Below are 27,106 nucleotides of genomic sequence, written 5' to 3' on the forward strand. Positions count from 1 at the left end.
ATTTATTTATTAATAAATTCATAATTCTCTCTATAAAATGTCAGAAAATGCTGCTAAATGTTCATCAGAGTTTTCCAAATGGTTTGTTTTGACCAAAAGTCCTGAATAGTTGCAGATTATTAATAATCGACTCTGGTATAAATGAATTATTTGAACGGCACTACTCTGAAACTAGAGAAGTGATTACAAAATGTCTCAAAGTTTTGGTTGGGATCAAATCGGAGTCAAAATATTCCAAAGATATTAAAGAGAATACGCTCACAATAAAGAACATTCATAATTTAATGTTTCACAGTAAACCGTGAAACCTGAGCAGATAAAAGTTCACTATAAATAAAACGTATTGGATTATTATAATTATGAATGAATGAATAATAAAGTTGAGTCCAGAGGAGCTGTCAGATATATCATGAGAATATTATTATTATTATATATTATTAATATGATTAATATTACATATTATTATTATATATTATCATTTATTATTAATATTATTATTAAATATTATTATTATATATTATTATTATTATGTATTATTATTATATATTATTATATATTATTATTATTATATATTATTATTATTATATATTATTATTGAGGTTTTCTTTGTTGTCACAGAATCCTCAAATCCTTCATCTGCTCTGAGTCATCTCCAAAAAATGGTGAAACGAGATGCGCTGTAACCCCTTCACTGCCTCCAGAGACCTGGACCAGAGACCTGGTCTCAAATAATATCATAAATAATAATAATAATATAACTCATATAATAAATAATAATAATATAACTGTATATGTACTGTTCATCTAAAAGATTACGATGCAAAATTAAAAAGTAAATCAGATTTTGATATTAAGATGAAACAAACAGAACAGGCAGAAAGAGTTTGAGATCATTTCAATGAATGTAGTCGTTAACTATTTATTGTTTATAAACTTGTAAAATGTACATACAGTGTAATTTAGTAGAAATATTATCAAGCCATACTCTTATTATTATTATTAAATTCACTGCAGCTGCTTTTTTTAAACGGCCGGAAATTGGCGACACAGCATACGTACATAAATAAATAACAAGCTTATTTAACTACAGTTAAACTATTAACAGTATTGTAATTACATTTAAAGAAAAATATAACTAATTTAATGAATATATGCGTGAGAATAAGGGGGTACTCGGTCTCTGACGTCAGTGTTCTTTAACGGTTCTAAAACAGCCATCTTTACATTTTATTAAATTATTTTTTGTGGCGGGAAAACGTTCATCTAGACAAAAAAACTGTACTCACTCAGCTGTTACTAGTGTAATACTACATATTACTATATAATACGTACTTAAAACTACTACTAGATCAAGTACACGTACTACTACCGTTCTTAACTACCGGTAGCGGGAGCTGCCTGCTGTTTTAACCGTTTAAAGGCCTCCGTCACTCGGCCGAAGCCAAGAGGTTAAAGTGGGAAGAGCGGAAGGGGGGAGAGGAGGGAGGAGGACGGGTGAGGAAGGAGGGACGAAGTGGAGGAGGAAGAGTGAGGGTGAGGAAGGAGGGAGGAAGAGGAGGAGGAAGAGGGGAGGTCCTTCCTCCTCCTGACGGAGTTAAACAACTTTCAGGACACTTTTAACAACTTTTCCGTTAATGTTTCATTAAAAAACGTCCGTAGCTTTCGCGCCGCGGTTCAGCCCCACACAGCGAAGCCGGCGGGCTGAAGTGACGGACGGCGACATGTCGGAGGGATCCGGGGCCGTCTGGATGTGACTGGTAGGCGGGTAAAAACCCTCCGAGGTGTACCACGCTGCTGGTAAACAACAGTGGGCAGAGAGGGGCTGTCTTCTGCGGGGAACCGGAGAGAGAGAGAGTTTAAACAACTTTAATCGAGATCTAAGTTTAGTTTGTCAAACTTTTAAGAAGTCTGTGACCAAGACAATAATTAATACAAACTATGTGTGAAGAGGAGGACCGTAAACTGTCAAGATAAGATCAGAAAATAATTATAATAAACATTTGACAATCTGGAAACTGTGAATTTTATTGCGTTTTTGTTACTTTAGAAATTACTTTATATATATATATATATATATATATATATATATACACACACAAACATATACATACGTATTTATATATATATAATGTGTGCGTATGTATATATATGTTTGTACAAGTTTAGAAGATTTTAATCTTTATGTAATTTATCTAAGAGTTCAAGTTATACCTTAGACTAAGACACTAAATCACTTTATTTCTTCTTTAACTGTCACATGACTCCTTTGTTCACGCTGTCACATCTCAGTGTTAGTATCAAGAGGTTTAAAGAGTTTAATAACAGCTTACATCTATAATACTCAATAAAAGTCACTTAAATTACTTTAATAACACTTTGACTCATGCGTGCTTCAGTGAAAGTGTTATTTTGCAGGTTTACAGGGTTACTGATGGTTATTAATGACATAATGGTTATTAATGGTTATTAATGACATAACAAGCATATGTTTCTACAAAGTTTATCAAGTGTTGCACAACAACTGTCATCTGCAAGATTTGAAGTTCAATTAAATAGAAAATAAAGTGAAACTAATGACGTTCACGTTATAGTAAATGTATTTCAATCTCATTGTTTTTATTATTTTAATCTCACGTCTTTGTTAAAACTGTTTGTTGATCTTGTTGTTTGTTTGAGGAGGATGGAGGGAGAGAAAGAGACGGCCGAGGAGGAGGAGGAGCTTCATCATCACATCGCAGCAGCGGCGGCGGCGTCCTCTGTGGACCCCCAGGGTTTTCCCATCATGCACTGGGAGGACCTGAGCCAGCGGATAGCCGAGTTGGAGAAACAGGAGCAGGAGAGGAGGGAAAGGTCAAAGGTCAGCCATGAAGACTACATTTCCCATGAGGCTCAGTGTCCTCCTTTGTCACTGAAGAGTGTTTCTTATTTAAATAATATAATTATCATGTGATCTTAAATTCAAACTAAAAGGTGATGATATGTAAATGATATCAACTCGTTTCTGCTCAAAACAAACAAAAATAAAACAATGATCGCAGGAAAAACACGTCTCTATCGCTTCAGTTTGACGCTTTAGCGTTGCATTGTGGGAAATGTAGGATCCATTGTGTTTGGAGCTTGACCCAATAAATCACTGGAGATCCTTGTTATGATCTCTGTCTCAGTCTGTTGACGTCTGTAGAGCTGAGCCTCAGATATGACTTTAGATCAGACTTTAATATTAACTTTATATTATCAACTACACAAGTATATTTACAGAAAATCATTGGATTTGCTGGTTTGAGGAAAATCATGAGTTTAAATGTTAATATTGTGATGATTGTGTCTCCCTGCAGAGGGGGGCGGGGTTGAGGATGGAGGAGAGTCAGGGGGGAGTGTGGAGAGACGTCTGGGAGGAAGAGGAGAAGGACTGTAGGAGGTGTCGAGTCGCCGTCGTCACTTCACGGTAATGCAGTTTTATTTATTATACATATTAGTAAAACAGTTTTAACTGATGATAACCGTAGTGTATAACCGTAGTCTATATCCGTAGTGTATAACCGTCGTGTATAACCGTAGTGTATAACCATAGTGTATAACCATAGTGTATAACCGTGGTTTATAACCATAGTTTATAACCATAGTGTATAACCATAGTTTATAACCATAGTGTATAACCGTGGTTCATAATCATAGTTTATAACCATAGTGTATAACTGTGGTCTATAATCATAGTTTATCACCATAGTGTATAACCATAGTGTATAACCGTGGTTTATAATCATAGTGTATAACCATAGTTTTATAACCATAGTGTATAACCATAGTTTTATTACCTTAGTGTATAACCGTGGTTTATAATCATAGTGTATAACCATAGTGTATAACCATAGTGTATAACCGTAGTGTAAAATCATCGACAATTAAGTCCTTTTTGCAGCCCTAAAAAGTGCCACCAAACACTAACTGTCTTCCTGTTTGTTTATTATCTTTTTACAGATTTCACAACCACAGAAACCTGCAGCTGTGCTTCATCAACAACAGCGACAGTGAAGACGAGGAGGAAGGAAGCAACAAGAAGGTCTCTTTCTGTCTGGTCCACTGTATTAATTCATCATTACTGCTGACAGTCAGGATCAATCTGGTTAAATGAGAATGAAACAGAACTAAAGTGCAGTAAAGCGTACAGTCAGTTCTTGTTCTTCAGCTCAGTGGTAGAGAACCAGACCTTTATCTGCTAATGTATCTTAAAGTTACTGTGAGGAACTCTGGCACTCAGAAACACTACCACTTTAGTCCACAGGGGCCGCCAAAACGTTTCTTGTAGTAACTTCAATATTCCCCTGTTCACCAGTCGAACTCAACACTTCCTCCATGTTCATAACGTTAGCGTTCCACTTTGCTTTTATACTCAATCAATGTTAAATTACCATGAATGAAGCATTCTACAAATTGTCTTCACTGGTAGTTCTTGTACCTCCAACTACGTCACTGTCACGTCAGATTATGGTGCTGGATGGAGGAAGAACAACAGATTTTGTAGCTTTCTGGGTCACACCATTAGCTCTGTTAGCGCTGTTAGCACTGTCAGCTGAAACGTCACCATATTGAGAGCCGTGTGGAGGCAATCCCTCAATTATAGATATGATCTGACGTCGGAATTTAGCACTTTTAAATCCACTGACCTCATATCTCTTTACAGGTTTTCCATGCTGCCGGCCTGAAACAGGAAGTGGCCAGTGATCTGAGGACGCTGAGAGACAAACTGCTGGCTGAGCAGAAGGACGAGGTAGAAAAAGACAAAAACACAGAAATGTTATAAACAGAGGAACAGCAAACTTGTTGAAGGAATGTGGAGACTTAGAGCTGCAGTGTGTGTGTGTGTTGCAGCGTCTGGCCAGCAGCAGCTGTGTTGCCGAGCGGAAACATCTGGAGCGTTGGGAGCTGAAGGAGCGTTCAGTGCAGCAGCTCAGCAGCTTGGGAGCATCACTTCAACAGGACGTCCACGGTACACACACACACACACACACACACACACACACACACACACACACACACACACACACACACACACACACACACACACACACACACACACACACACACACACACACACACACACACACACGTTATAAACACTATCAAACCTCCTCATCCAGATGTCGATGTTGTGACCACCAGCTTGAATGTAAATACTACGTTACCCATGAGCCTCAGCTGTCGCTGTTGTGGAAAAGAAGCCAGTCAGAGATGTGAATCAGAATGTTTTGTCAAAGGACCAAAATATGACGAGCAGGAACGTCACACATTTAAATTCAAACACTTAAAGTAATTTAAACAAGACATGAAAGAAACAGAAAATAAAAACACGTTTGAAGTCCCAGTGAAAAGTCGTGTTTTGTTTTACAAGATTAAAAGATGATTGGATTTTGACATAAAAATACAAAGGATTAGATTTTTTGTAAATTTACATTTATTGTTTAATAGGTGCATAAAATGACCGTGAATGTGTTTTAAAATGGTTAAAAAGGCATTTTTCATTTCATCTCGACTTTAAGCGTAAAATATAAAAAATAAGCTACAACATCAGAATACAAGATGACATCACTTATCTGACTAAAGTCAATGCAACTACGCAGAAGTCATTCACATTTGTCTAAGTTGAACCTAATCTGTGGTACAAACAATAACGTCGTGACCGTATTTATACCTAAATTAGATTTCTCTGGGTCTTGATGGAGCAGCTACAATGTTAGCATAGCCTAGCATCGATGGATCCAAACTCCATCGAGAAAACAAACAATTTAAAATGTTTGCTTGTCGTCCTGCGGACAGACCTGACAGAGCATCAACATCATTATGTCGTTATTTTGGCATCTTTTTTATTGAGTTATTGCTAATAAATAAATAAAAGCTTTTGGCAAATAAACCCAAGCGGTCCCGCGGTCCAACTGTCCCGAGTAACGCAAGGAGAACATTCAGAGAACACGTGGTTGAGTCTTTGTCTCGCTGCTCTTCTTCCAGCTCTGAGCTCCGAGCTGGTGACCCACCTGGTGGTACGAGACCAGCTGAGGACGAAGCAGGACGCCATGCTGCTGGACGTCCAGGACCTGACCTAACAACCAGGACCACAGACTAGGACCCCGTCCACATCAGCCTTAACATTTGGCCACTCTGGGACCAGGTCTGGCTGCTGGTCCACGTCAGTCATTTAACCCCAACTAAACGTTAGCAGAGCTGCTAATTTAGCAAAAGTGACAAATCACCAGCGTTCGGGGCGACAAAGAGGGAGATACGACCGGAGGGGTCTGGATAAGAGGAAGTCGAGCTACCTGAAAACCCCAAAAGCTCGTATGGCATCGCTCCGACTTAGAGACACTTTTCAACACAAGTCCAAAGAATTATGAGCGAAGAGAAGAAGTAACCTGGAAGCAAAGAACTCAGCTCCTGCATTCATAACGTCTTCTAGACGCATCTCCACGGTCCACCTACTAAAAGGTAACTTTGGTCATTTGTCAACTGGGACCATGTTTTCCATGTTTCTGTGTCTTAATGGGGACACGGGTTTTTAAACTGAGGGAGATCGCTGCGAGTCACGTGACACAATACCAAACAGGAAGCGGTCTTTACTGAAGAGGTCTTCTGGGCACGTCTGACTGGTAGGAAACCCCAGAGGAAGACCCAGAACACACTGGACGGATCATACATCTCATCTGGTTTGGGATCCACTCTGAGGATCTGGAGGACGTTGAGGGATCCTTCTGAGACCACGACCCGGAGAAGTGACAAAAGAAAAGGACGGATGGTTTCAAAATGACAACTGAACTCAAATGAGATCGTTAGAGGCGACATAATGTTTCACACTTTTAAAAACATTCAACAACAATGTCGTTTTTAAAGTCGCTGGTTCGGTCAAATCGTAAATCTTCCACATTATTTTTGAATCAGATATCAAGCTGTCAATCATATCTGATAGAAACACACCCGCAGTCCTGATGAAGCAGATTAGCTCAAGTTAATGAATATTAAACGAGGAAGGTGAACTCAGTACAGATCTCCACCAAACACTGAATCAACACCAAGCTGTCTGCCCGCGATGTACTCAGCAGAAGTACTGGTAGTCCCGTTAGCCGTTAGCTGTTAGCCGCTAGCTGTTAGCTGCTAGCTGCTAGCCAAACTTTAATCATGTCAGAACAGGATCAACGCAGAGTTGTGCGTACGTGGTGTTAAGAGTTGGTACGTTTGATCGGTGAGATTCCTCTCAGGCAGGAAACCTTCTTTGGGATCACGTTTTATACAAAACTCACATTCAGAACCCTTTCAGGTTGTTTTCTCTTTATTCATAATAGAAACATCCAGATGTGTTACTGAGACAAAAGAGGGATTTTGCTTCCAGATGTTTATATGCAAATGAGGGAAACTAACTTATCTTATTTCAGTTCTATTGTGCTTCTTTACTTCTGCTCGTTATAAGAAGAAGGGAACATAACAACACAAGAACAACTGAGTTCATAGTTTGGTTGTTAAACTTGTTAAACTGACATTTTGAGGCAAAAGGAGAAAAACACTTTTATTTAGAGTTTTGATTTATGATTTAATTACAGTCCTCTGTACCTCGAATACAAACTAAAACTATAGGAAGTAACAAGTTTATGTTTAATATTAAGGACAGGAACGGGTTATTTAACACATCTATCACATTTAAATGTTGCCTCTTTAACCGATGTTGAACACTTCAGGTACAGTCACATTATTGTTTACTGATAACACATTGAAGGGAACGATCCACTGATCACAGCAGAGTTTATGTTTATGCTTATTAATGTTCTGCCTTCATCTGTTTCATTGACACACAGATGATATTTAGATCATTTAAAGACGTTTGAATCCAGATGTGTCTCATGTGATGTCACGTGAGCTGTGAAGGACACTTTGTGTATTTACACTTTTAAGACTTGGATAGATGTTAAGAAGAGTATTTCCTGGTCCTGAGAAGTATTTCAAATGTAAATAAAATGAATTACAAATATATTTGTAAATGTAAAACATTAATTGTGAAATATATTTTAATGTAATGTAACAAATGTATTTTGGCGTTTCCTTTATTGTGTTTGGGGAGCAACTTTTAATGCATATAGTGCATATATACACACGTGTACATATGATTTCTCTACTTGTTTACATAAAACAAAAAACGCACCACAGAAAAGTGAAAGTTTGTGCTTTCGTCGTTTGATTTATAATTCATAAATCATATAAAGAGTTTTTTTGCAGCAGGTATTTAATGAGGTTTTAATAAATATCAGTTTATTCATTCCTCTGCTGCCTGACCACTCACACACCTTCACATTGTTCAAACACACTAATGTGTTCACTGGACTAACTCAGCATGATGGAGGAGGAGGGGGAGGAGGAGGGGGAGGGGGAGGAGGAGGAGCAGTAGGAGGAGGGGGAGCAGTAGGAGGAGGGGGAGGGGCAGTAGGAGGAGGAGGGGGAGCAGTAGGAGGAGGGGGAGGAGGAGGAGCAGGAGGAGGGGGGAGCAGTAGGAGGAGGGGGAGGAGGAGGAAGGGCTGATGTGTCACTGGATTCACTTTGCTGTCTACTTAAAGACTCATAAGGAGACGAGAGACAGCAGCAGCTCCTCTGGAGTGAAGCGGTGAGAGATTTATTACATTTCATCTCAATGATTTAAAATGACAGAAGTTACTGATTAAAGGTCTACGTGTCAGAATATAGATTTAAATTAAACTATTTAGTTAATCCCAATGTCTCCGTCGTGTTTTAGATGTGTGCACGTTCAATGACATTCTATCAGTCACAGCAGCGTTAGCATCAAGCTAAGCTGCATCTATTCATAGAGAGGTTGATCTGATGAATATTTAGCAGACGTGAAATCTAGAAGATCTCAGAGCAAAGCTGCTGTCGTCTCCTCCTCCTCCGCCTCCTCCTCCTCCTACTGCTCCCCCCTCCTCCTCCTCCTCCTACTGCTCCCCCTCCTCCTCCTCCTCCTCCTCCTACTGCTCCCCCTCCCCCTCCTCCTCCTCCTCCTCCTCCTCCTCCTGTATTGAGTTTCATTCCTGCAGTTCTGACTGACTGAACGCTGATCAATTATTGACAGAGCAGCTGAAGGTCAGAGACCTTTCAGCCCCGAGAACCAGAGAGACGGGACGGACAACACGGAGGACTGAAGGTAGGTCTGATCAGACCCCGATGGGGGTCGGCTGTAATCCAGATCTCAACAGCTCTAGAGCTTCAAACTGGTTTAACTGGACAGATTACAATGTTTGCGTTCTCTTAAAAAACTGACAGCAGTTATAAAAATGTAGTTTGAGTGATTTTTAAAGCAGAAATCTAGATTATTTGACAGGTTTCTAACGTGAGGAGTCGCTGCTTTCTCTGTCTCTGTCTTTATGTTCAAAGGAATGTAACCAACTGATTTAGAAGAGCTACAGAGCAAAAGTCCCAAAAGATGATATGTTTTTATATTATATTAAATGTTGAGAGGGAGAAAATGCAAACGTCAGATTGTTAATGTTTGCTTATAACAGGAAACTCTCAAATACCTTCAGGCAGCACAGAGAAGACTCTCGTTGCTCATTCAAACTGTTATAATAGTAAAAACCTCCATAAAATAAATGTAGTGCTCCTCTCATCCTTTTGTCTTTCACTTCACTTAATGGACAGAAATCATTTCAGATGGTTAAAGGACTCGTTCACCAGTTCATCCTGAGGGGACCGTGAATGATGATGTCATTCAATGTGCACATCCTTCGTCCTAAATCAAATCACGTGTTCTTTATGTCTTGATACGAGTCCACATCTCACTTCGTCCGGTAGGATTTACTTATGAAGCTGATTCTGAACAACAGTTTGGTTTTTCTACTCTCGCGACGTTACTTTTTTTGTTTTATTTCAAGTTGTAACCACGGAGGAGAAGTTATTGTTTTTAACGCCCAAATGCAGAACGGAACATCAAACATTTGCTTTACAGAAGAGATTTGATGTAAAAATACTCTGATACTGACTTCCTAATATTTGTACAGTATATGAACGTGTATTTGAATGAACACAAGCTTAAAAGTGTATTTGTCATCTCACTGGGACTTTAACCCCTGAGCAGCTGGAGGAGTCCGCCGACCCGCCGTACTCGGAGGCTACATGAATGGAGGGAGGTTTCCGGAAGGCTTCGTTAATGATTGAGCGGCTAATTGAGCGAGACATAGTCTTCATCAGCAAAAACGCCGGCGGTACATTGTGAACAAGGTTTTCCAAACTAATGACGGTGTGTCCCCCCCCCCCCCCCCTCTTGGTCACAGAAACTCCTTCTGCACACCAGAGACATGGTTCAGTCCACGGCGAGGACAGACTGAGATCAGACGGATCGATCGGAGGAAGGACAAATGAAGGAAACGTCGGTGAGCCGGTGAGGAACCTGAACCCATCCAGCCCCGACAGAAATAGCCTTCAGAGGTTCATCATGGGATTGAGCCAAATCTCCACTCCAGACATCGGTTTGGTGGCGGCGGCGAGCAACCATCCCAACACCTCCGGCACCTTGCCCACCTCGTCCGTCCCGCCGTCGTCCTGCAGCATCGACGAATCCTACAAGTACGTCTTCCTGCCCGTCTGCTACTCGCTGACCTTCCTCTTCAGCCTCACCCTCAACTCGGTGGTGCTGCTGCGCTCCTGCCGCCACCACAGCGGCTGCGGCGGCGGTAGCGGCGCTGGGCGGCGCTGGAACACCTCGCTGATCTACATGGTGAACCTGGCCACCACCGACCTGATGTACGGTCTGTCGCTGCCCTTCCTGGTGGCGAGTTACATGCTGAGGGACCGATGGGTGTTCGGGGACTTCATGTGCCGCCTCGTCCGCTTCCTCTTCTACTTCAACCTCTACTGCTCCATCTTCTTCCTCACCTGCATCTCCGTGCACAGGTAGGACGCCACGGAAACACGCCAACACGTTTCCACAGGTGCTCTTAGCCGATACCACATTCTCACACCGATGCGTCAAACAATGCAGCTCGACATTAAGCTTCAATCTTTGAAGCTCTACCTATCCGTCAAGCGTGACTTTTGCACGTCTCAGTGACGGCGTGTCCGTCAAGAGAGGCAAAGACTTTGTAGTCGTCAATGGCTAGAGACAAATGTTTTTGTGTTTGTCTATTTAATAGATCATTTTAATTTGAATCGGTGGACTTCGTCTCTCGTCTGGTACAAAGGACATCACCAAATCCAACATGACCGTTAGCTTGGCTTGCTAGCTCGCTAGCTTAGCTATGTTCAGAATGTAACGTTATCTTAACGGATGTGTTTTATCCTGCGACTCTTTATCAGCCGGGAAGAGATTTGGGGTCACGTCAATGTCTCCGTTTGAACTTTCGCTTGCTTACACTACGACACATGCTAATGAGGCTAATGTAGCAAGCTAGCTGATGCTCCTGACCTCTGAGCTAATCAGAAACTGGTTGAAATGTTTGAGTTCAGAGACGAGTGAGCCGGGTTCAGGTTTCAGACCTTTTAACAGAATTTCTTCGGGGGGCTCTTCGGTCATTTAGAGTTCGGGTTGTTGCTCACAGATTCACCGATTTTTGTAGTTTGGAGCTAGAAATAGTCTAGAATAGAGTCTGTTCATGTCCTCGAGGGTTTAGACTTTTTAAAACTAGAACAAGAAAGAGATTAATGCGGTTGATTCGGACTCACCTCTGGCTGTGCGTCCACAGGTACCTGGGGATCTGCCACCCGATGAGGACCATCACTCTGGAGAGCAAGCGGGTGGTGAAGTGGACCTGTGCGCTGGTGTGGGTGGTGGTATTCGTCCTCACCTGCCCCATCTTCCGGTTCGCCCAGACGGGATACGTCCGGCGAGGAGGCGGCGGGGTCGTCGGTCCCGGAGGAGCGAGAGAAGGCGGGAACACTACGGTGTCTCAGTCGGAGGACGACGGCGGGTACACGAACTGCTGGGACGACGCCATCGACGAGGAGTTCGCCGACTACGTCCCGTACGGCATCGTTCTCCACCTGCTGGGCTTCTTCGTGCCCTTCGTCATCATCGCCTGGTGCTACTCTCAGGTGGTCCGGACGATATTTCAGACGCTGCACTCGCCTCCCAGTTCGCTCGAGGGCGGGGAGGACGGCCCGGTGGGAGACGGGCCGACGGAGGGAGCCAGAGACCGGGAGAGAACCTCGGTCTCCATCTCCGGGTCGCAGTACTCGCACTACATCCGACGGCGAAGGAAATCCATCAAGACCATCGTGACCATCACGCTGTTGTTCGCGCTCTGCTTCCTGCCCTTCCACGTGACCCGGACGCTGTTCCTGCTCCTGCGGCGGGGGCAGCTGGGCAGCTGCAACGTCATGAAGACCGTCTCCATCTGCTACAAGGTCACGCGGCCGCTGGCGTCCTGCAACGCCTGGCTCAACGCCCTCCTGTACTTCCTGACGGGGGACAAGGGCGCCCCCTGCTGCTGCTGCTGGCCGGCAGAACACGGCGTCCGCCGGGACCACCGGGGCGGCTCCCTCTGGTGGCCGCTGAAGATCCTGAAGAAAGACGGAGCGGGAGAGGACGACCAGGAGGCGGCGGAGAAGGTGGAAAGGGTGGTGCACGTGGAGAACGAGTCCAAGTCCTCGAGGGTCATCTTCTAGAAGGTTCCTTCATAAAGTGAAAGAATCCTGCAGTTGAACAGGAAGTTGCTCGATTTCAGTGACGGGGAACGTGACACCGGGACGTCGATCCGTCTAATTCAGAGCAAATTTTAAACAAGTTTCCAGACAATCTGCAAAAATAAAACCTGACTGAAGTCTTGTTTCCGTCCACTGCTGTTGTATTAGTATCATACATATAAACAGCTGGTCGGTGCCATTCAACCACCACAGAAGAAGAAGGGATTAAAGGAGTCTTTCATGTATTTATGTGAGGAAGGCTCATCACTCACATCGCACTTTTTTTGTGATATTTATTTTTTTTTGCATTTTTCTTGACGTAAACATACTTAATGAAACATCAACAATACCAACAAGCAGAGAAACTTCTCAGTAAAATCATTTTAAAATTCCACAAAAGAATTAAATTCATTTTCATCGTTTCAACATTTTAAATGTGAGCGGACTTTTGATATCACATTTAATTCGTTGGTTCTTTGTTCTCCTGATTTAGTTATTTAATTATTTTTACAATCATTTTTTATATTTTCTTCTTTTTTTTCACCTTCATTTGGCAGAAGAACCGTGTAGAAATGGGAGAAAGGTGTGACATGAACTCTGTTATGTGGCTTCTTACCGAGGCCCTTTTAAATCATATTCATCATCTTTAATATATTATAAAATATCAAATAAACAAGAGCTGATGGGCGACGTCTTCACATGTTTTTGTCCGACCAGCACAACAGAACCCCCGAAGATGTTCATCTCACAATGTTTGTATTCTCAGCTCATTAAACTATCAGTTCATTGATTCATCTTTCATCTCCAGAGTAAAAAGTACGTATTTTTTAGGGCACAAATTATTATTATTTGTAATATTAATTTTTTTTTTTTTATATATGCTTTGTAGCAAACAAAGATGAGTAAAGATTTACTTCTGTCCACCTGAGAGGCTTAAAGGGGAACGTGATGAATGTTGGTGTCGCTCCCCTTTAAATGTTGAGCACTGAACGGCAGCCATGTTACTGTCTGAATGTATCCCCTCATGTGATGATGTCGTTGTTGTTGAGCTCAGGTCAGCCTGTGATGTCAGACCTCTTTTTTTTTGTGTATTTTGACGTTTTGTGGTGAAATATCTGGATTAAAGTCTGATGACGTCAGCTGTCTTTGGCCTCGTTCATGTTTAACGCAACAGATCCGCTCTCACACTGATTAATCACAAATATGTATCACGCACGCACACACACACACACACACACGCACACACACTGTGTAGAAACTAAACATCGCTGACCGTCTGCAGTCATGATAGCAGTTCTGTGAGGCTGTAGCTAAATGCTAACATCAGCATGCTAATGAGCTCAGAATGACAATGCTAACATGCTAATGCTTAGCAGGTATGTTTAACATCTAAGCTAAGTTAGCTAGCTAGCAAGTCAAGCTAACAGCCATGTTGGTGTTTCTTAACGGGCAAAATATCTTTTAAATTGATAAACATCGTACGAGTAATTCATGTGAATATTCAAACAGGATTAAATAACTATCTGTCTTTGACTACTGTTCATATTCTGTATGAAATAAAGTCCCATGGTGGTCAAACAGAAGGGGCGGGGCTTAGCCTCGAGGATGGAAGTGAATCAACACGTCATAAAACTCATAAGACTTATTTTTAAACGTGTTTATTTATTTGTATGAAACTGATATTTATAAAGTCTATAACACTGTTGTGTCCATGATCTCTACACCTGCTGTTGAACCTTTTCATCGATCAATTGATCTGCTCCCATCGGTCGTCCCCGATCAGCCGGTAGTTGCGTCTCCGGTAGTTTTGTGGGTGAACTCTCCGCTGTCGCCACACCTCCTCGTACAGGCTGCGTACGACGGGCGGCAGCGGCGGGAAGCCGGCGACCCGAGCCAGCGTCTGGCAGTACTCCCACTGCTCCTCCTGCTGCATCACCAGCAGGTGGCGCTGCTGGACTCCACGCTCCGCCTTCTCCAGCAGAGCTCGCCGGGCCTCGTCCTCCCTCCGGACCCGAGACGGTAGAGACACGGAGCCGTCCAACACGGCCAGAGAGAACAGGACCTGAACAACAACCAAACCTCCTCCTCGGGTTATGTTGTTATGAATCACTCTTGTGAGAGGTTTACTGAGGCGGTGAAGAGACCCGCTGTCTGACAGTAAAGAGTAGAACACTCACACTTCTAATACTTGAACTGCATTGTACTGTAACAGAGTATTTGGGCTTCCTCTTCATCCGATTATTGTAATTAAAGCTGAATCAGTTTATTTTGGGTGTAACTATGTTATGAGCGCAGACAGGACGCTCAGATCCACCTGCTGGCTCTCGGGCTCACCTGGCAGTGGAAGTTGGGGAAGGGGCAGATTTGCTTGCACAAGCCGATGAAGAAGAGCGAGGGGAAGGCCGGGGGCATCAGGAGGCGGTACAGGGGGGAAATCAGGTGGTCCTGGATCTGCAGACCCAGCTCAGGACCGTCCAGGTACGGAAACCTGAAGTTGTAGCCGGTGCAGAACATCAGGACGTCAGCGGCGGCTTCAGAGCCGTCCTGCAACATTTTATTTAGTGTGAACTGAGAGGAAAGTCCAGGTTGTGGAAAAGAAAGACTGGATACCTGTTCAACAGAGACCAGGTGGGCCTCACTGGACCTACGTGATGCAGACATTACAGAGAGTTCTGAAGTCTGAATACTATAAACTCACTGAAATCTCTCAGGAACTCACCGTCTGTTGTTCCAGTCTCTGAAACCACCAAGAGGAGCTGATCAGACCTGAACTCTAGAAAGTCTCTTTACTAACAGAGGTTTAGTTTAGCAGACGGAGAACAAAACTCCGTTCAAAGAGACAAAGATCCTCTGAGCAACAGATGAACAAGAAGAGAAGAAATGAGCTGGAAGCTTAGATTTAAACAGGAACAGCTTCCTGTTTCAGTGTCAAGAGTTTCACAATAAAAGCAGCCTAGAACAAGCTGGAATCAACTTAAAGCTCTTCTTCAGACTGAATCAGAAGGTTAGTCTAGAGTTAGCATTGATGGAATATCAGCTGAACTCATCACAGTTTAAACCTCTTCAATCAATATTTACAGACCAATAATAAAACTGATTTAACTTCATGTGGCAGTTTGAATCATTTCACATGTAAATAAAACATATTTTAATCTGTTAGAAGAGTCGTTACTGAGCTGGGTACAAAGTGTGTACGAGCTTCTGGGTTTCTTTTATATTGTGGAACAGAAACATCACACTCCAGATTAGTGCCGGTGGACTTTAGTGACCTGGAAGCGAAGTCTGCCGTCCTCCTCGACCGCCACCACCGGACTGGACTGTTGAACCCCGGCAGGTAGAGGAAAGGTGAGACGAGGTTGGCCGTGACTCAGAGTCACCTGGAGAGAGAGAGAGAGAGAGAGAGAGAGAGAGAGAGAGAGAGAGAGAGAGAGAGAGAGAGAGAGAGAGAGGGGTAGAGAGAGAGAGAGAGAGAGAGAGGTAGAGAGAGAGAGAGAGGGGTAGAGAGAGAGAGAGAGGGGTAAAGAGAGCGAGAGAGAGACGACTCCATTAACGCTTAAAAGTAAACTCTCGAGCAAGATGTTAGCTAGATAACGTCAGCTAGTTCGCGTCAGCTAGTACACGTCAGGTAGTTAAAGTCAGCTAGTACAGCCCTTATTCCTGTGGACCCTTATTAGTATCCATTAATAATGTTATTAAACGTTATTATCTTTTGTTACCTGAGCACCGACCCCGGCCAGTTCTATGGAGATGTCCAGTCCTGAAGCTTTGGCTCCCAGAACCACCACCGACTGACCTGAGAACGGCTCTGCACACCTGTACGAGTGACTGTGGAGCACCTGTCCTACAGAGGGAAGGTAAACAGCTCATAATTCATCTCTAATATCTGTTTTATATTCATGTGAAAACATCTCCTTCAAACTACTGGATTTATTCAAGTTTATCATCAAAACTACATTTTACAGATTACATGTGAACACATCATGATAACGTTATAATGTACCTTCAGCCAGTACTCATGTTCACTGAGCAGAGCCTGAAGGCATCATCATGTAACTGAAGTGAACCTCCGTTGGTTAGCCGTTAGCGGTGCTGCTAACGTTACTAGCTCTCCTCTGATTGGTTGTTTACAATGAAACATTATCAGAGATCAGAGACTAGAAACACATGTTCTACTGAGTCAGTAAAACTTTATTTACACTCTGATGGTTAACGTTAAACTTTATTTACACTCTGATGGTTAACGTTAAACTTTATTTACACTCTGATGGTTAACGATAAACTTTATTTACACTCTGATGGTTAACGTTAAACTTTATTTACACTTGATGGTTAACGTTAAACTTTATTTACACTCTGATGGTTAACGTTAAACTTTATTTACACTCTGATGGTTAACGTTAAACTGTGAGGGGGGGTCAGTACAGATCCACAACGGTCCGTTACACCACTAACATTCAGTGTTAGAGCTCACAGTATCAGTAGATGTACTGTGAATATGAATGACTGTACCTTTAAAGCGGTCTATTCCTGGGATGTGAGGGATGTGAGGGTCAGAGTAGTGCCTAAAGACAAACATCACAACATCCTCATCAACACATTTAATCTGGACAACGCAGCGTTTTGATGGAAGCAGGAAGTAAATAACTTAACAATGAACTGAATGTCACATGTCTTACCCCGAACAGACGAAGACCGAGTCAAATGTTTCTGTTGTCTGACAACCTGAAGGATCAGATGATGTCACTTCCCATGATGTCATCCTCTCCTCCGTCGTCATGACAACAGGCCTCACTTTTTCCACCAATGTGTTGAACTGACAAACAAAGAGACAAAAGTACAACATGTACCTCTGAGCCGTAGTACAGTGTAAAGTACAATATGTACCTCTGAGCTGTAGTACAGTGTAAAGTACAATATGTACCTCTGAGCTGTAGTACAGTATAAAGTACATGTACCTCTGAGGTGTAGTACAGTATAAAGTACAATATGTACCTCTGAGGTGTAGTACAGTAGAGTGAGAGGTGGAGCGACTCACCCTGATGTGAGGTCGGAGGTCGGGGCTCCTACAGTACCTCTCCAGGTACCTCTGGACCTCCTGATGGGGCAGGAAGCTGTCCAGCTGGGGGTCAAAGGGGAAGTCAGGGAACATCATCACCTCCTTAGGAAGGTTGGTCCTGTTGGGAAGAGACCAAGGAGACCAGCTGTTACTGTAAAAGTACTGAAGCACACTGTTAAAACAAGTACAAGTACTCAGTTTAAGTTGCCAGATTAAAGATAGTAAACATTCATGATATTTTTGTTGAACGTCTCTTTACATCTTAACAGCAATCAATCAAATCAAACTGACAGAAGAAGAAAAAGATCTGTTATCATTGGCTGTAGAAACCAGTTACACTAACCAGTGTACTACAGTCTAAAAGAACCAGTTAACTATAAAACCAGTCTACTGATGACTACACCGGTGCACCGGTGCACCAGTTACAGACCTGAGGTCTCTGTAGATGCTGCTGCATGTCCCGACCCGCTCGTCGTAGCACCAGGTTCCGCCCACGTTGTCGCTGAGCTCAAACACCACCGGGGGGGTGAAGCGGTTCAGTCTGGACAGGATGTGTCTCGCTGCACAGAGACCCGCCGCACCGGCACCGATCACCGCCACTCGCTGCACCGCCATCTTCCTCCTGATGAACCAGACTCCCTTTAGAATACCTCTCAGTGTACTGCAGCAGGTCTGACAGGCTGACCCTCTCAGTCCTGGTTCTGGTTCTCCTGAGTCCCCCTTCACCTCCAGAGGGTCCAGCAGTACGTCCTGGGTCTCCAGCAGAGGAAGAGGAGGAAGAATAGGAAGAGAAAAAGGAGAAGGGGAAGGAGGACTTTTAATTCTGATGCTTCAAGTATATTCCGGTGGTTTTACTTTGAGTTACTCAGATGACCTTTGACTTGGTGTTGGTTCTGTCGCCCCCTGTGGACTGCAGTGGTAGTGTCTCTGAGCTTTAGAAAACCTCTCGTTCTACTGCAGCAACACTTCTTAACACCTGCACAAGTGTTCACGTGGTGCGGGTTGTAAATGTTAATTAAATGAAATTAAAACGAGCACCACGTGGAGGTGAACTGAACTATGAGTTACCGGTTCATCCGGACTTTGACCTGCTGAGTTACAGCTCGTGTTTAAGTTAAACTCTTCAGTGTTTCACCATCAAACAACCAAAGAGGTCTAAAATCATGAATGTAAGCTAACAAGCTAACTACAGATTGGTTAAAACTGAGGTGACGCGTTGCATTCTGGGTCATCCACTGCTCATATAGCCTAACTAGCTATATGATACACTTTAAAAGGACACTTTTATACAAATATACTGGACTTAATCAACAATATTCAAAAAGTTAAGTGATACCGTAGTCTTCGTCGGTCTTTATCCGTCCCTGTGTCCCGTCTGTCCGCTGCGGTAACCGGGGAAAGTTCAATATTGAGAGAACCGGTGAACATCCATTTATCGGTGGTTACAGATTTAACGTAAACACCTTTACGTCATAACTCGAATACAGAGGTGTAGCGAGGAGAACAGTTCCACGTCTAGACTGTTCCGGTAAACGTCACGTAAACAACATCCGATTCGACTCCTTCAGAATAAAAGCGATGTCGCTTCCAAATTTAAACGAGTGAAAAATAAAGTTGCACAAAAACGGGACAATTTATAAATGAAAGGTCTCCCGGTGGCCTGTACTTCATCCAACTAATTGAATTAATTAAATAATGTTTTCTACTACAGCAGGAATATAATAATATACACAAAATGTTCTGTCAATAAATAAAAACAAATACTGAAATGAATAATTAAATTAAATTAATAAAAGGCTGAAACTGACACACAAATATAAAACATATTGGGAATTAATCAGCACATACATAAATGTAAAATAAATGATAATAAATGTTTATGTAAGTCTGTATTTATTTTGTATAAATACTAGAAAAACATATTAAAAGAAAAAGTGAATGTGAATCACTATTCATCTCAGTAATGAAGCCATAAAATACTTAATACTACCAAATCACCAAATCAATGAATAACTGAAAGATTCAAATATCAAGCATTTTATTAAAAACAAAGTAAAAACACTGGAACCACTAGATAATACTGCATATCTGTATAAGAACCCCTCACTGTGTTTGTAACTGTTTATCTCACATTACAGGCTGCAGCTGATCTGTGAAAATCACCTTTAAAACCTGAAACCTCTCTCTGTCATCACGTCATATTAATCAATAAACTTCTCACACAGCATGACGTTTATCAGGGAAGAAGGTTCAGAACACAAACTCAGTGGACGGATTTAAAAAAAGACATCAGACGTCTGTGAAATAACGGAAAAACATGATTTATTGTGAAACTTCTCGTCTGAAAGATATTTTCTGATTAAAACTTAGATTTTGCTGAACATAGTTTGTATCGACTGAAATGGAAAAAACATTTCTGTATCGGATCTGTTTGTCATCACGTTTCCTTTCATCCACTGAGTTTGTGTTCTTAAACTTCATGAGCAGATCTGTGACTGAATGTTGGAGCTTCAGCTGCTGAGAGTTTAAGAGTTCATTAACAAAATGATTCACTTCAATGAATCCAACAGGAAGTTCAAACAAGCTGCTGCTCTGTCATTACACACACACACACACACACACACACACACACACACTATCAGCTGATCCGTGTAGCTCTGTGGTAGAATATATTATATTCTACCACAGAGCACTGACGAGCTCATTGTTTCACTGTAAAGTGTCTCACTCAGGTCACATTTCAGGGATCTGAATCAAAAATGTTTACGCGTAAAAGAAAAAGAAATGTATATTGTCCGTCTCAAACATCCACGTCCATGAATCCAGCACCGGTCGAGCTCCGCCCCCACGCCGTCTTCCGGTGACCTCGTCACTTGGCGGCGGCGTTCCCGTGCGGCGGTGGCTGCTGCTGCGGCAGCTGCTGCTCAGCGAGCGCCTGCTGCAGCCGGGTGCGTTTCCTGGAGTAGTGCTGCCAGTGGAGCAGCTGCTGCTCGTCGATGAACTTGGTGCACTGAGCGTTCACCAGCTCCTTCCTGAAGTGTTCGTACTGCAGCAGCTCCAGCATGTGCAGGCAGTGAGGATACCTGAGGAGGAAGACCAGCAGCATTACTGCGGCTTTAAGAGACTCCGCTCGCCTGGCGGTCGTTACGTCTCGGAGCGTTACTGCGGCTTTAAGAGACTCCGCTCACCTGGCGGTCGTTACGTCTCGGAGCGTTACTGCGGCTTTAAGAGACTCCGCTCACCTGGCGGTCGTTACGTCTCGGCGCGTTACTGCGGCTTTAAGAGACTCCGCTCACCTGGCGGTTGTTACGTCTCGGAGCGTTACTGCGGCTTTAAGAGACTCCGCTCGCCTGGCGGTCGTTACGTCTCGGCGGGTTACTGCAGCTTTAAGAGACTCCGCTCATACTATATTTAGCGGTGGTGGAATCCACATTTTGGTGCTTTAGTGAGTCATTGTGATGCGTTTAAAGACATCAGGACGTCGAAAAGTTCACTGCTGGTTTGTGATTGGTCGACAGCATCAAGGCGCTAATGAAGGGTTATTATTATGTTATGAATATTGAAATAATAAAGCGAGTGTTACTTGAGGAACTTGGCGTACTCGGGCTCCTTCCAGTACAACAGGTACTTCAGGTAGTTGATGAACGGTTTCTCCCTCAGGAAGCCTCGCTGAGCCAGAACTGGACACACAGAGACCATGTTATGATAACGTTTATACATACATACATACACACACACACACACACACACACACACACACACACACACACACACACACACACACACACACACACACACACACACACACACACACACACACACACACACACACGGTAGATGTATTAGAGCTGTCACTCACAGTTGAGGTAGTTGGGGTTGGCCAGACACTGAATGAACTCCAGCTCAGACTGGAACCGGTTCCTGGCCTGCTCCTCTGGACCACAACAACAACAACAACAACAACAACATGAAGATGAACGTGTGATTCTGTGTGAAGACGTGACTCAAGATCAAACTTGATTTATCACAGAACAAAGGAACGAGAAAGTGCCTTTTTAAATAACACTGCATCACCAGACAGGTTCATGAGCTGAGCACTGAGAAGCAGGTCATCAGGTCAGCAGGTCAACAACTGAAGTAACTTCCGGTAGCTGAATGTGAGCCGAACTGAAGAGTCCGTCTCAGCGGATCATAAGATGTTTTAGCTGATGTTAAAAAACTCACATTGTTGACGATAAATAAGCTTTTAACTGGATTAATTACTGACGTAGCGTTAGTAGCCCAGTCTCACACAAACTAAAAGGCACTTTAGAGAATAACTTACATTAAATACATGAATTATGAATGTAACAATGCCTTCATTACGCATACTGGATCGTGTATGTATATAGATATTAATAACGTGTATGTATGTGTATCTAATGAATCCGTTTCTTCTCCTCCAGACATGACTTATGCTAGCGAGCTAATATTAGCTACTCAGCTAGCTCAGTTAGCTACACTGACGGCTACAAACCTGTTTCCATGACGCCGGCTGGAGACGGAGACGGTCGTGAGAACAGCCTCTCAATCCTGATGACAATCTGAACTGTGGAACTAATATACGAACCAATAAACCTCTGAGCGTTCGTCTTTGTTGCTTTTTAAATCCAACAAATCAGAAATGAGAAGCCGTATTTGCCGGAAGTCAGGACTCTTTTTTCCCGATGATTTACGGTGGTTTACGGTAGCTGCTGTTCGCGCTGTGGCCGCTAGAGGGAGACATTTGACAACAAGAGTTCATAGAATAAACGGGTTGATTTCACACACACAGGAATCACCGACTAAATATGACACATAACACAATACATCAGGCTGGACATTTGTCTTCAGTCATTTATTAATGTAAAACAATAGAAGAAGAAACCTTTGCAGCAGTAAAAGTGCTAATGTACAATTAAAACATCTCTAAAAAGAACAAAGTTTATTTATCTGAAGAAGTATTCATTAGTATTTTTGCTCCATCAGCTGGTAAACATCTTCTTCTGTCACGTGACTTTTGCAGCAGATTCACTGCTTTAATCAAACATTTAATCAAACAATCAAAGGTTTGTTGTCACACTATTATTTTTTTATTAACACCAATTAAAACTGTTGGCAAATAGATGGTAAAAAACTCTGGAGGTTCAAATTCACGAAATACATTCACGAAATACCTTTAAATAGAAAAATACAAAACGTACAGTATTTTCTAATTACTTAAAATAATTCCAATTCACAGGGTCTGTTCACTGAAAACACATCTGGAAATAAAGTCACAAATAAAGAGTTTAAAAGAGTCACGTCTTAGTTTTAGTCATCATTTCTACCGTTGTTAAGGTTTTAAAGAGGAACTCAGATATCAGACTTCATTTTTATTTCTATTTCCTCTTATTTTATAATCATATTTCAATGATATTTCATCCTCCCTGTTTTCTTTTTAATTGTAAATGTTCTATGTTTCATGAATTCAGAATAGTTCTTTCACAGCATTAACTACATATTGTCAATTGAATATCTTCGGTTTATAAACTGTAATCACAAATGTTTCAAATTAAAAGTCATTAAGCAGCTCAAATGAGCTAAATTTAGAGCTTTTAATTTGAAACACCTGCTTGAATGTAGCTTCATATTGATTGAAAGGAAAGGATAAAAAGACTATTAGTTTCTTACCTTCTTATTAGAGACCTTCACTGTTGGATCACTTGGTCATATCGGTATTATTTAAACACCAATAATTAGAGATTTTAGCTACCATTGATTAGCAGTAGTATGTTTCTGCTAAACACTCTTTCATTGGAGCTTTAACAGCAAAACATCAGCAGCGAGAAGCTCCAAAAACAGCCAGATGTAGTTTCTGGAGGCTCAGAACCAGAACCAGCCGTCACAAGCTGAGGTATAAAAACACGTAGAAAACATCTGCTGAGACATCTTTTGAACCCCGAAGATGAAGTTTGAGGTGGCAGGTTGTCAGTCTCTACACGGGTGAAGTGGCGTTCGCCCACGACGGGAACGAGTCCAAGCCGAAGATCACGTGACCCCAGCTGTTGATGGCCAGACTGATGCAGCTGATCCCGATGACGTTCATCACCGCGCCGGTTTTAGCCTGCAGGGGGCGCAAAGGAGGCGGTTTATGACCACAGACTGAATATCTTGGTTCTTTGCGACCAGTGAACAGGAAGTGACTATATTAGGACTGAGGAGGAGTGACGTAGAGACGCCGTATATGTCTCTGGTAGAGACCTGTCAATCACTGTGTAGCCCCGCCCTAAAGCATCCCCTGCTTTATGGTCTGTTTGACTCTAAATGGACCATAATGTACTAAATGAACATCATGCTGTATTGAAGAAGACTTGAAACTAGAGATTGAGACCATAAACTCATGTTTACAATGTTTACTGAGGTAATAAATCAAGAGAGAAGTAGAGTCATTTTCTCATAGACTTCTATACAACCAGAGGAGTCGCCCCCTGGTGGACACTAGAGAGAATGCAGCTTTAACACATGGAGCTTTGACTTCACTCGTTATGACGTCATGAGTCTCACCATGTCGGACACTTTGAGGAAGCCGTAGGAGAAGACGATGGCGTTGGGGGGCGTGGCCACCGGCAGCATGAAGGCGAAGGAGGCGCTGAGGGTGCAGGGGATCATCACGTACAACGGGTTCATGCCGATGGACTGGGACTGAGTCCAGACACAAGAAAACATCGGTACACGGCCGGCAACCGAGCAGAAATAAAATGACAAAAGTTGAAAGAAATTGATGTTTTTATCTAACGAATAAAAAGGGATTTTCTCACATTACTGACCAAAAATACATTTTTCTGTTTCTATTTTTAACACAAACACGGTTCTCATTCATTCAAGTTTCCTTTACTTCTGTCGTGGTTAAGTTCAATGAAACTTCCTGTTGGGATGTTTCACAATAAAAGCTTATCACTGGTTCAAAAGGCTGAATCCCTCCTGCTCTTCACAGGCTTTTAATGTGAAACATCCTTACAGGAAGTGCAGTAACTTAAGAGTGATTTTAAAAAGTTTTGACCCCACCCTCTTTTACTCCGATTGGACGATCTGTGGTGATGACAGTGTGTGTTTTTGTTACCATGGAGGCCAGGATGGGTAGGAAGAGCGTTGCCGTGGCGACGTTGCTGGTACACTCGGTGAAGGTGGCGACGAGGAGACAGAGGACGATGGAGATGGCCCACGGAGGGATGGAGTGGAGCGGCGTCATCTGAGCACCGAGCCAGAGGGACAGACCGGACTCCTGACAACACACACACACACATGTACACACACACACACACGTACACACACACACACACACACACGTACACACACACACACACACACGTACACACGTACACACGTACACACACGTACACACACACACACACACACATACACACGTACACACGTACACACACGTACACACACACACGTACACACACACACAGGTGTGGACTTTACAAACTGGTCTTTCTTTCCAGAATGTCTTCCCTCTCTGAAGATCTTAAACTCACCTCGCTGCCTTTGGCCAGAGCGAAACCTCCTCCCAGCAGCAGGATGATGTTCCAGGGCATCTTCTTCTGAGTCACCTGCCAGGTGAGCAGCGCAGGGGCGGGGCCTTGTGACGCCTGGGACTCTGATTGGATAAAAAATAATGTGCGTCACCTGTGTGTGTGTTACCTGTGTGTGTGTTACCTGTGTGTGTGTGTGTGTTACCTGTGTGTGTTACCTGTGTGTGTGAGTGTGTTACCTGTGTGTGTGTTACCTGCGTGTGTGTGTGTGTTACCTGTGTGTGTGTGTGTGTTACCTGTGTGTGTGTTACCTGTGTGTGTGTTACCTGTGTGTGTGTGTTACCTGTGTATGTGTGTGTGTTACCTGTGTGTGTGTTACCTGTGTGTGTTACCTGTGTGTGTGTGTGTGTTACCTGTGTGTGTTACCTGTGTGTGTGAGTGTGTTACCTGTGTGTGTGTTACCTGCGTGTGTGTGTGTGTTACCTGTGTGTGTGTGTGTGTTACCTGTGTGTGTGTTACCTGTGTGTGTGTGTTACCTGTGTATGTGTGTGTGTTACCTGTGTGTGTGTTACCTGTGTGTGTGTGTTACCTGTGTGTGTTACCTGTGTGTGTGAGTGTGTTACCTGTGTGTGTGTTACCTGCGTGTGTGTGTGTGTTACCTGTGTGTGTTACCTGTGTGTGTGAGTGTGTTACCTGTGTGTGTGTTACCTGCGTGTGTGTTACCTGTGTGTGTGTTACCTGTGTGTGTGAGTGTGTTAGCTGTGTGTGTGTTACCTGTGTGTGTGTGTGTGTGTTACCTGTGTGTGTGTTACCTGTGTGTGTGTTACCTGTGTGTGTGTGTGTGTTACCTGTGTGTGTGTGTTACCTGTGTATGTGTGTGTGTTACCTGTGTGTGTTACCTGTGTGTGTGAGTGTGTTACCTGTGTGTGTGTTACCTGCGTGTGTGTGTGTGTTACCTGTGTGTGTGTGTGTTACCTGTGTGTGTGTTACCTGTGTGTGTGTGTTACCTGTGTATGTGTGTGTGTTACCTGTGTGTGTTACCTGTGTGTGTGTGTTACCTGTGTGTGTTACCTGTGTGTGTGAGTGTGTTACCTGTGTGTGTGTTACCTGCGTGTGTGTGTGTGTTACCTGTGTGTGTTACCTGTGTGTGTGAGTGTTACCTGTGTGTGTTACCTGCGTGTGTGTGTGTGTTACCTGTGTGTGTGTGTTACCTGTGTGTGTGTGTGTGTTACCTGTGTGTGTGTTACCTGTGTGTGTGTGTGTGTTACCTGTGTATGTGTGTGTGTTACCTGTGTGTGTGTTACCTGTGTGTGTGTGTGTGTGTGTGTGTGTGTTACCTGTGTGTGTGTGTGTGTGTGTTACCTGTGTCAGATCTCCAGGAGCAGAGGTAGCTCGGCAGTTCAGAAGGAAGAACAAACAGCAAAACAGCAACAAACAGAGCGACGGTCGCATCAGTGACAAACCTGCAGACAGATAATTCATTCATTCATCTATTCAATAACTGTTGACTGTTGGACTTCACAGCGCTCTGGAGTTATTGGAGTCAAAGGATTGATCTCAGGTGTGGTTTGGCTGTTTCTATATTACCTGGTACTGAGTATCATCCCTCATAGATACTATGATAAAGTGACTGTACATGTATTTTACTAACTCAGGTGAGCTTCTGTGATAATCATTGGCTCAGGGCTCCTCTGACCTCGTACCGGGTCACATGGTGCAACACCAACCGCTCACTTCATGAATGGGGATTCACCAGCGAGTACTTGTATTTGCTGAATGTACTGGCAGATTTCCAGATGTTTTGTTAACCTTTCATTCAAAAAAGAGAAAAAGTTTCAGTTCAGTCCAGGAGGAAAGTTTCATTTGAAATATA

At 42.9% G+C, this 27,106-nt stretch overlaps 5 protein-coding genes across 10 annotated transcripts in view; 2 read left to right on the forward strand and 3 right to left on the reverse strand.

Annotated features, from left to right (window-relative positions):
- Positions 1-588: 588 nt before the first annotated feature.
- Positions 589-8,196, forward strand: LOC142959772 (schwannomin-interacting protein 1). Of its 3 annotated transcripts, none has more exons than XM_076101222.1 (7): positions 589-1,797; positions 2,677-2,857; positions 3,336-3,445; positions 3,979-4,060; positions 4,682-4,768; positions 4,852-4,987; positions 6,004-8,196. In XM_076101222.1, the coding sequence occupies exons 2-7, from the start codon at positions 2,681-2,683 to the stop codon at positions 6,096-6,098; spliced, it is 687 nt and encodes a 228-aa protein (XP_075957337.1). In that variant the 5' UTR covers positions 589-1,797; positions 2,677-2,680; the 3' UTR covers positions 6,099-8,196. The 3 variants fall into 3 exon arrangements, with proteins under 3 accessions (XP_075957337.1, XP_075957338.1, XP_075957339.1); XM_076101223.1 differs by having other exon boundaries at positions 2,680-2,857; XM_076101224.1 differs by having other exon boundaries at positions 610-1,757; positions 4,870-4,987; positions 6,004-8,195.
- Positions 8,197-9,043: 847 nt separating this feature from the next.
- LOC142960430 (P2Y purinoceptor 6-like) lies at positions 9,044-13,781 on the forward strand. Its single transcript, XM_076102267.1, has 3 exons — positions 9,044-9,169; positions 10,296-10,914; positions 11,703-13,781. Exons 2-3 carry the CDS (start codon positions 10,457-10,459, stop codon positions 12,622-12,624), a joined length of 1,380 nt encoding a protein of 459 aa, XP_075958382.1. The 5' UTR covers positions 9,044-9,169; positions 10,296-10,456; the 3' UTR covers positions 12,625-13,781.
- A 503-nt stretch (positions 13,782-14,284) lies between these two features.
- LOC142960431 (uncharacterized) lies at positions 14,285-19,215 on the reverse strand. Of its 4 annotated transcripts, none has more exons than XM_076102269.1 (10): positions 19,035-19,206; positions 18,129-18,448; positions 17,678-17,816; positions 17,319-17,455; positions 17,152-17,204; positions 16,359-16,483; positions 15,912-16,019; positions 15,362-15,379; positions 14,977-15,186; positions 14,285-14,704 (listed from the first exon to the last, which is right to left on the reverse strand). In XM_076102269.1, exons 2-10 carry the CDS (start codon positions 18,311-18,313, stop codon positions 14,390-14,392), a joined length of 1,290 nt encoding a protein of 429 aa, XP_075958384.1. In that variant the 5' UTR covers positions 18,314-18,448; positions 19,035-19,206; the 3' UTR covers positions 14,285-14,389. The 4 variants fall into 4 exon arrangements, with proteins under 4 accessions (XP_075958384.1, XP_075958383.1, XP_075958385.1 ...); XM_076102268.1 differs by having other exon boundaries at positions 18,129-18,454; XM_076102271.1 differs by having other exon boundaries at positions 14,432-14,721; positions 18,129-19,215.
- Positions 19,216-19,719: 504 nt separating this feature from the next.
- Positions 19,720-22,399, reverse strand: med31 (mediator complex subunit 31). Its single transcript, XM_076102313.1, has 4 exons — positions 22,215-22,399; positions 21,558-21,632; positions 21,282-21,378; positions 19,720-20,781 (listed from the first exon to the last, which is right to left on the reverse strand). Exons 1-4 carry the CDS (start codon positions 22,222-22,224, stop codon positions 20,568-20,570), a joined length of 396 nt encoding a protein of 131 aa, XP_075958428.1. The 5' UTR covers positions 22,225-22,399; the 3' UTR covers positions 19,720-20,567.
- Positions 22,400-23,693: 1,294 nt separating this feature from the next.
- Positions 23,694-27,106, reverse strand: part of slc13a5a (solute carrier family 13 member 5a) — a 14,574-nt gene continuing 11,161 nt past the window's right edge. The window contains exons 9-13 of the mRNA XM_076102090.1: positions 26,596-26,696; positions 25,237-25,358; positions 24,819-24,980; positions 24,263-24,400; positions 23,694-23,822 (exon numbers count right to left, since the gene is read on the reverse strand). Of these exons, the coding sequence (XP_075958205.1) occupies positions 23,694-23,822; positions 24,263-24,400; positions 24,819-24,980; positions 25,237-25,358; positions 26,596-26,696 (652 nt within the window). The remainder of the gene's footprint in view (positions 23,823-24,262; positions 24,401-24,818; positions 24,981-25,236; positions 25,359-26,595; positions 26,697-27,106) is intronic.

This window comes from Anarhichas minor, unplaced genomic scaffold, assembly GCF_050575085.1.
Source record: "Anarhichas minor isolate MPS153535 unplaced genomic scaffold, ASM5057508v1 ptg000027l, whole genome shotgun sequence".
NCBI classification, from domain to species: Eukaryota; Metazoa; Chordata; class Actinopteri; order Perciformes; family Anarhichadidae; genus Anarhichas; species Anarhichas minor.

What these genes read in the sequence shown, in the direction of transcription:
- LOC142959772 (XM_076101222.1), top strand. Translation starts at nt 2,681, where the DNA reads ATGGAGGGAGAGAAAGAGACGGCCGAGGAGGAGGAGGAGCTTCATCAT. An exon ending in AGAGGAGGGAAAGGTCAAAG is followed by an intron (nt 2,858 to 3,335) that starts GTCAGCCATGAA and finishes GTCTCCCTGCAG; the next exon opens with AGGGGGGCGGGGTTGAGGAT. An exon ending in TGGCTGAGCAGAAGGACGAG is followed by an intron (nt 4,769 to 4,851) that starts GTAGAAAAAGAC and finishes TTAGAGCTGCAG; the next exon opens with TGTGTGTGTGTGTTGCAGCG.
- LOC142960431 (XM_076102269.1), bottom strand. Translation starts at nt 18,313, where the DNA reads ATGGCGGTGCAGCGAGTGGCGGTGATCGGTGCCGGTGCGGCGGGTCTC. An exon ending in ACCTCCGACCTCACATCAGG is followed by an intron (nt 17,456 to 17,677) that starts GTGAGTCGCTCC and finishes TTTGTTTGTCAG; the next exon opens with TTCAACACATTGGTGGAAAA. An exon ending in AGGAATAGACCGCTTTAAAG is followed by an intron (nt 16,484 to 17,151) that starts GTACAGTCATTC and finishes TTCCCTCTGTAG; the next exon opens with GACAGGTGCTCCACAGTCAC.
- med31 (XM_076102313.1), bottom strand. An exon ending in CAACCCCAACTACCTCAACT is followed by an intron (nt 21,379 to 21,557) that starts GTGAGTGACAGC and finishes CTGTGTGTCCAG; the next exon opens with TTCTGGCTCAGCGAGGCTTC. An exon ending in GAGTACGCCAAGTTCCTCAA is followed by an intron (nt 20,782 to 21,281) that starts GTAACACTCGCT and finishes CTTCCTCCTCAG; the next exon opens with GTATCCTCACTGCCTGCACA.
- LOC142960430 (XM_076102267.1), top strand. Translation starts at nt 10,457, where the DNA reads ATGGGATTGAGCCAAATCTCCACTCCAGACATCGGTTTGGTGGCGGCG. An exon ending in ACCTGCATCTCCGTGCACAG is followed by an intron (nt 10,915 to 11,702) that starts GTAGGACGCCAC and finishes GTGCGTCCACAG; the next exon opens with GTACCTGGGGATCTGCCACC.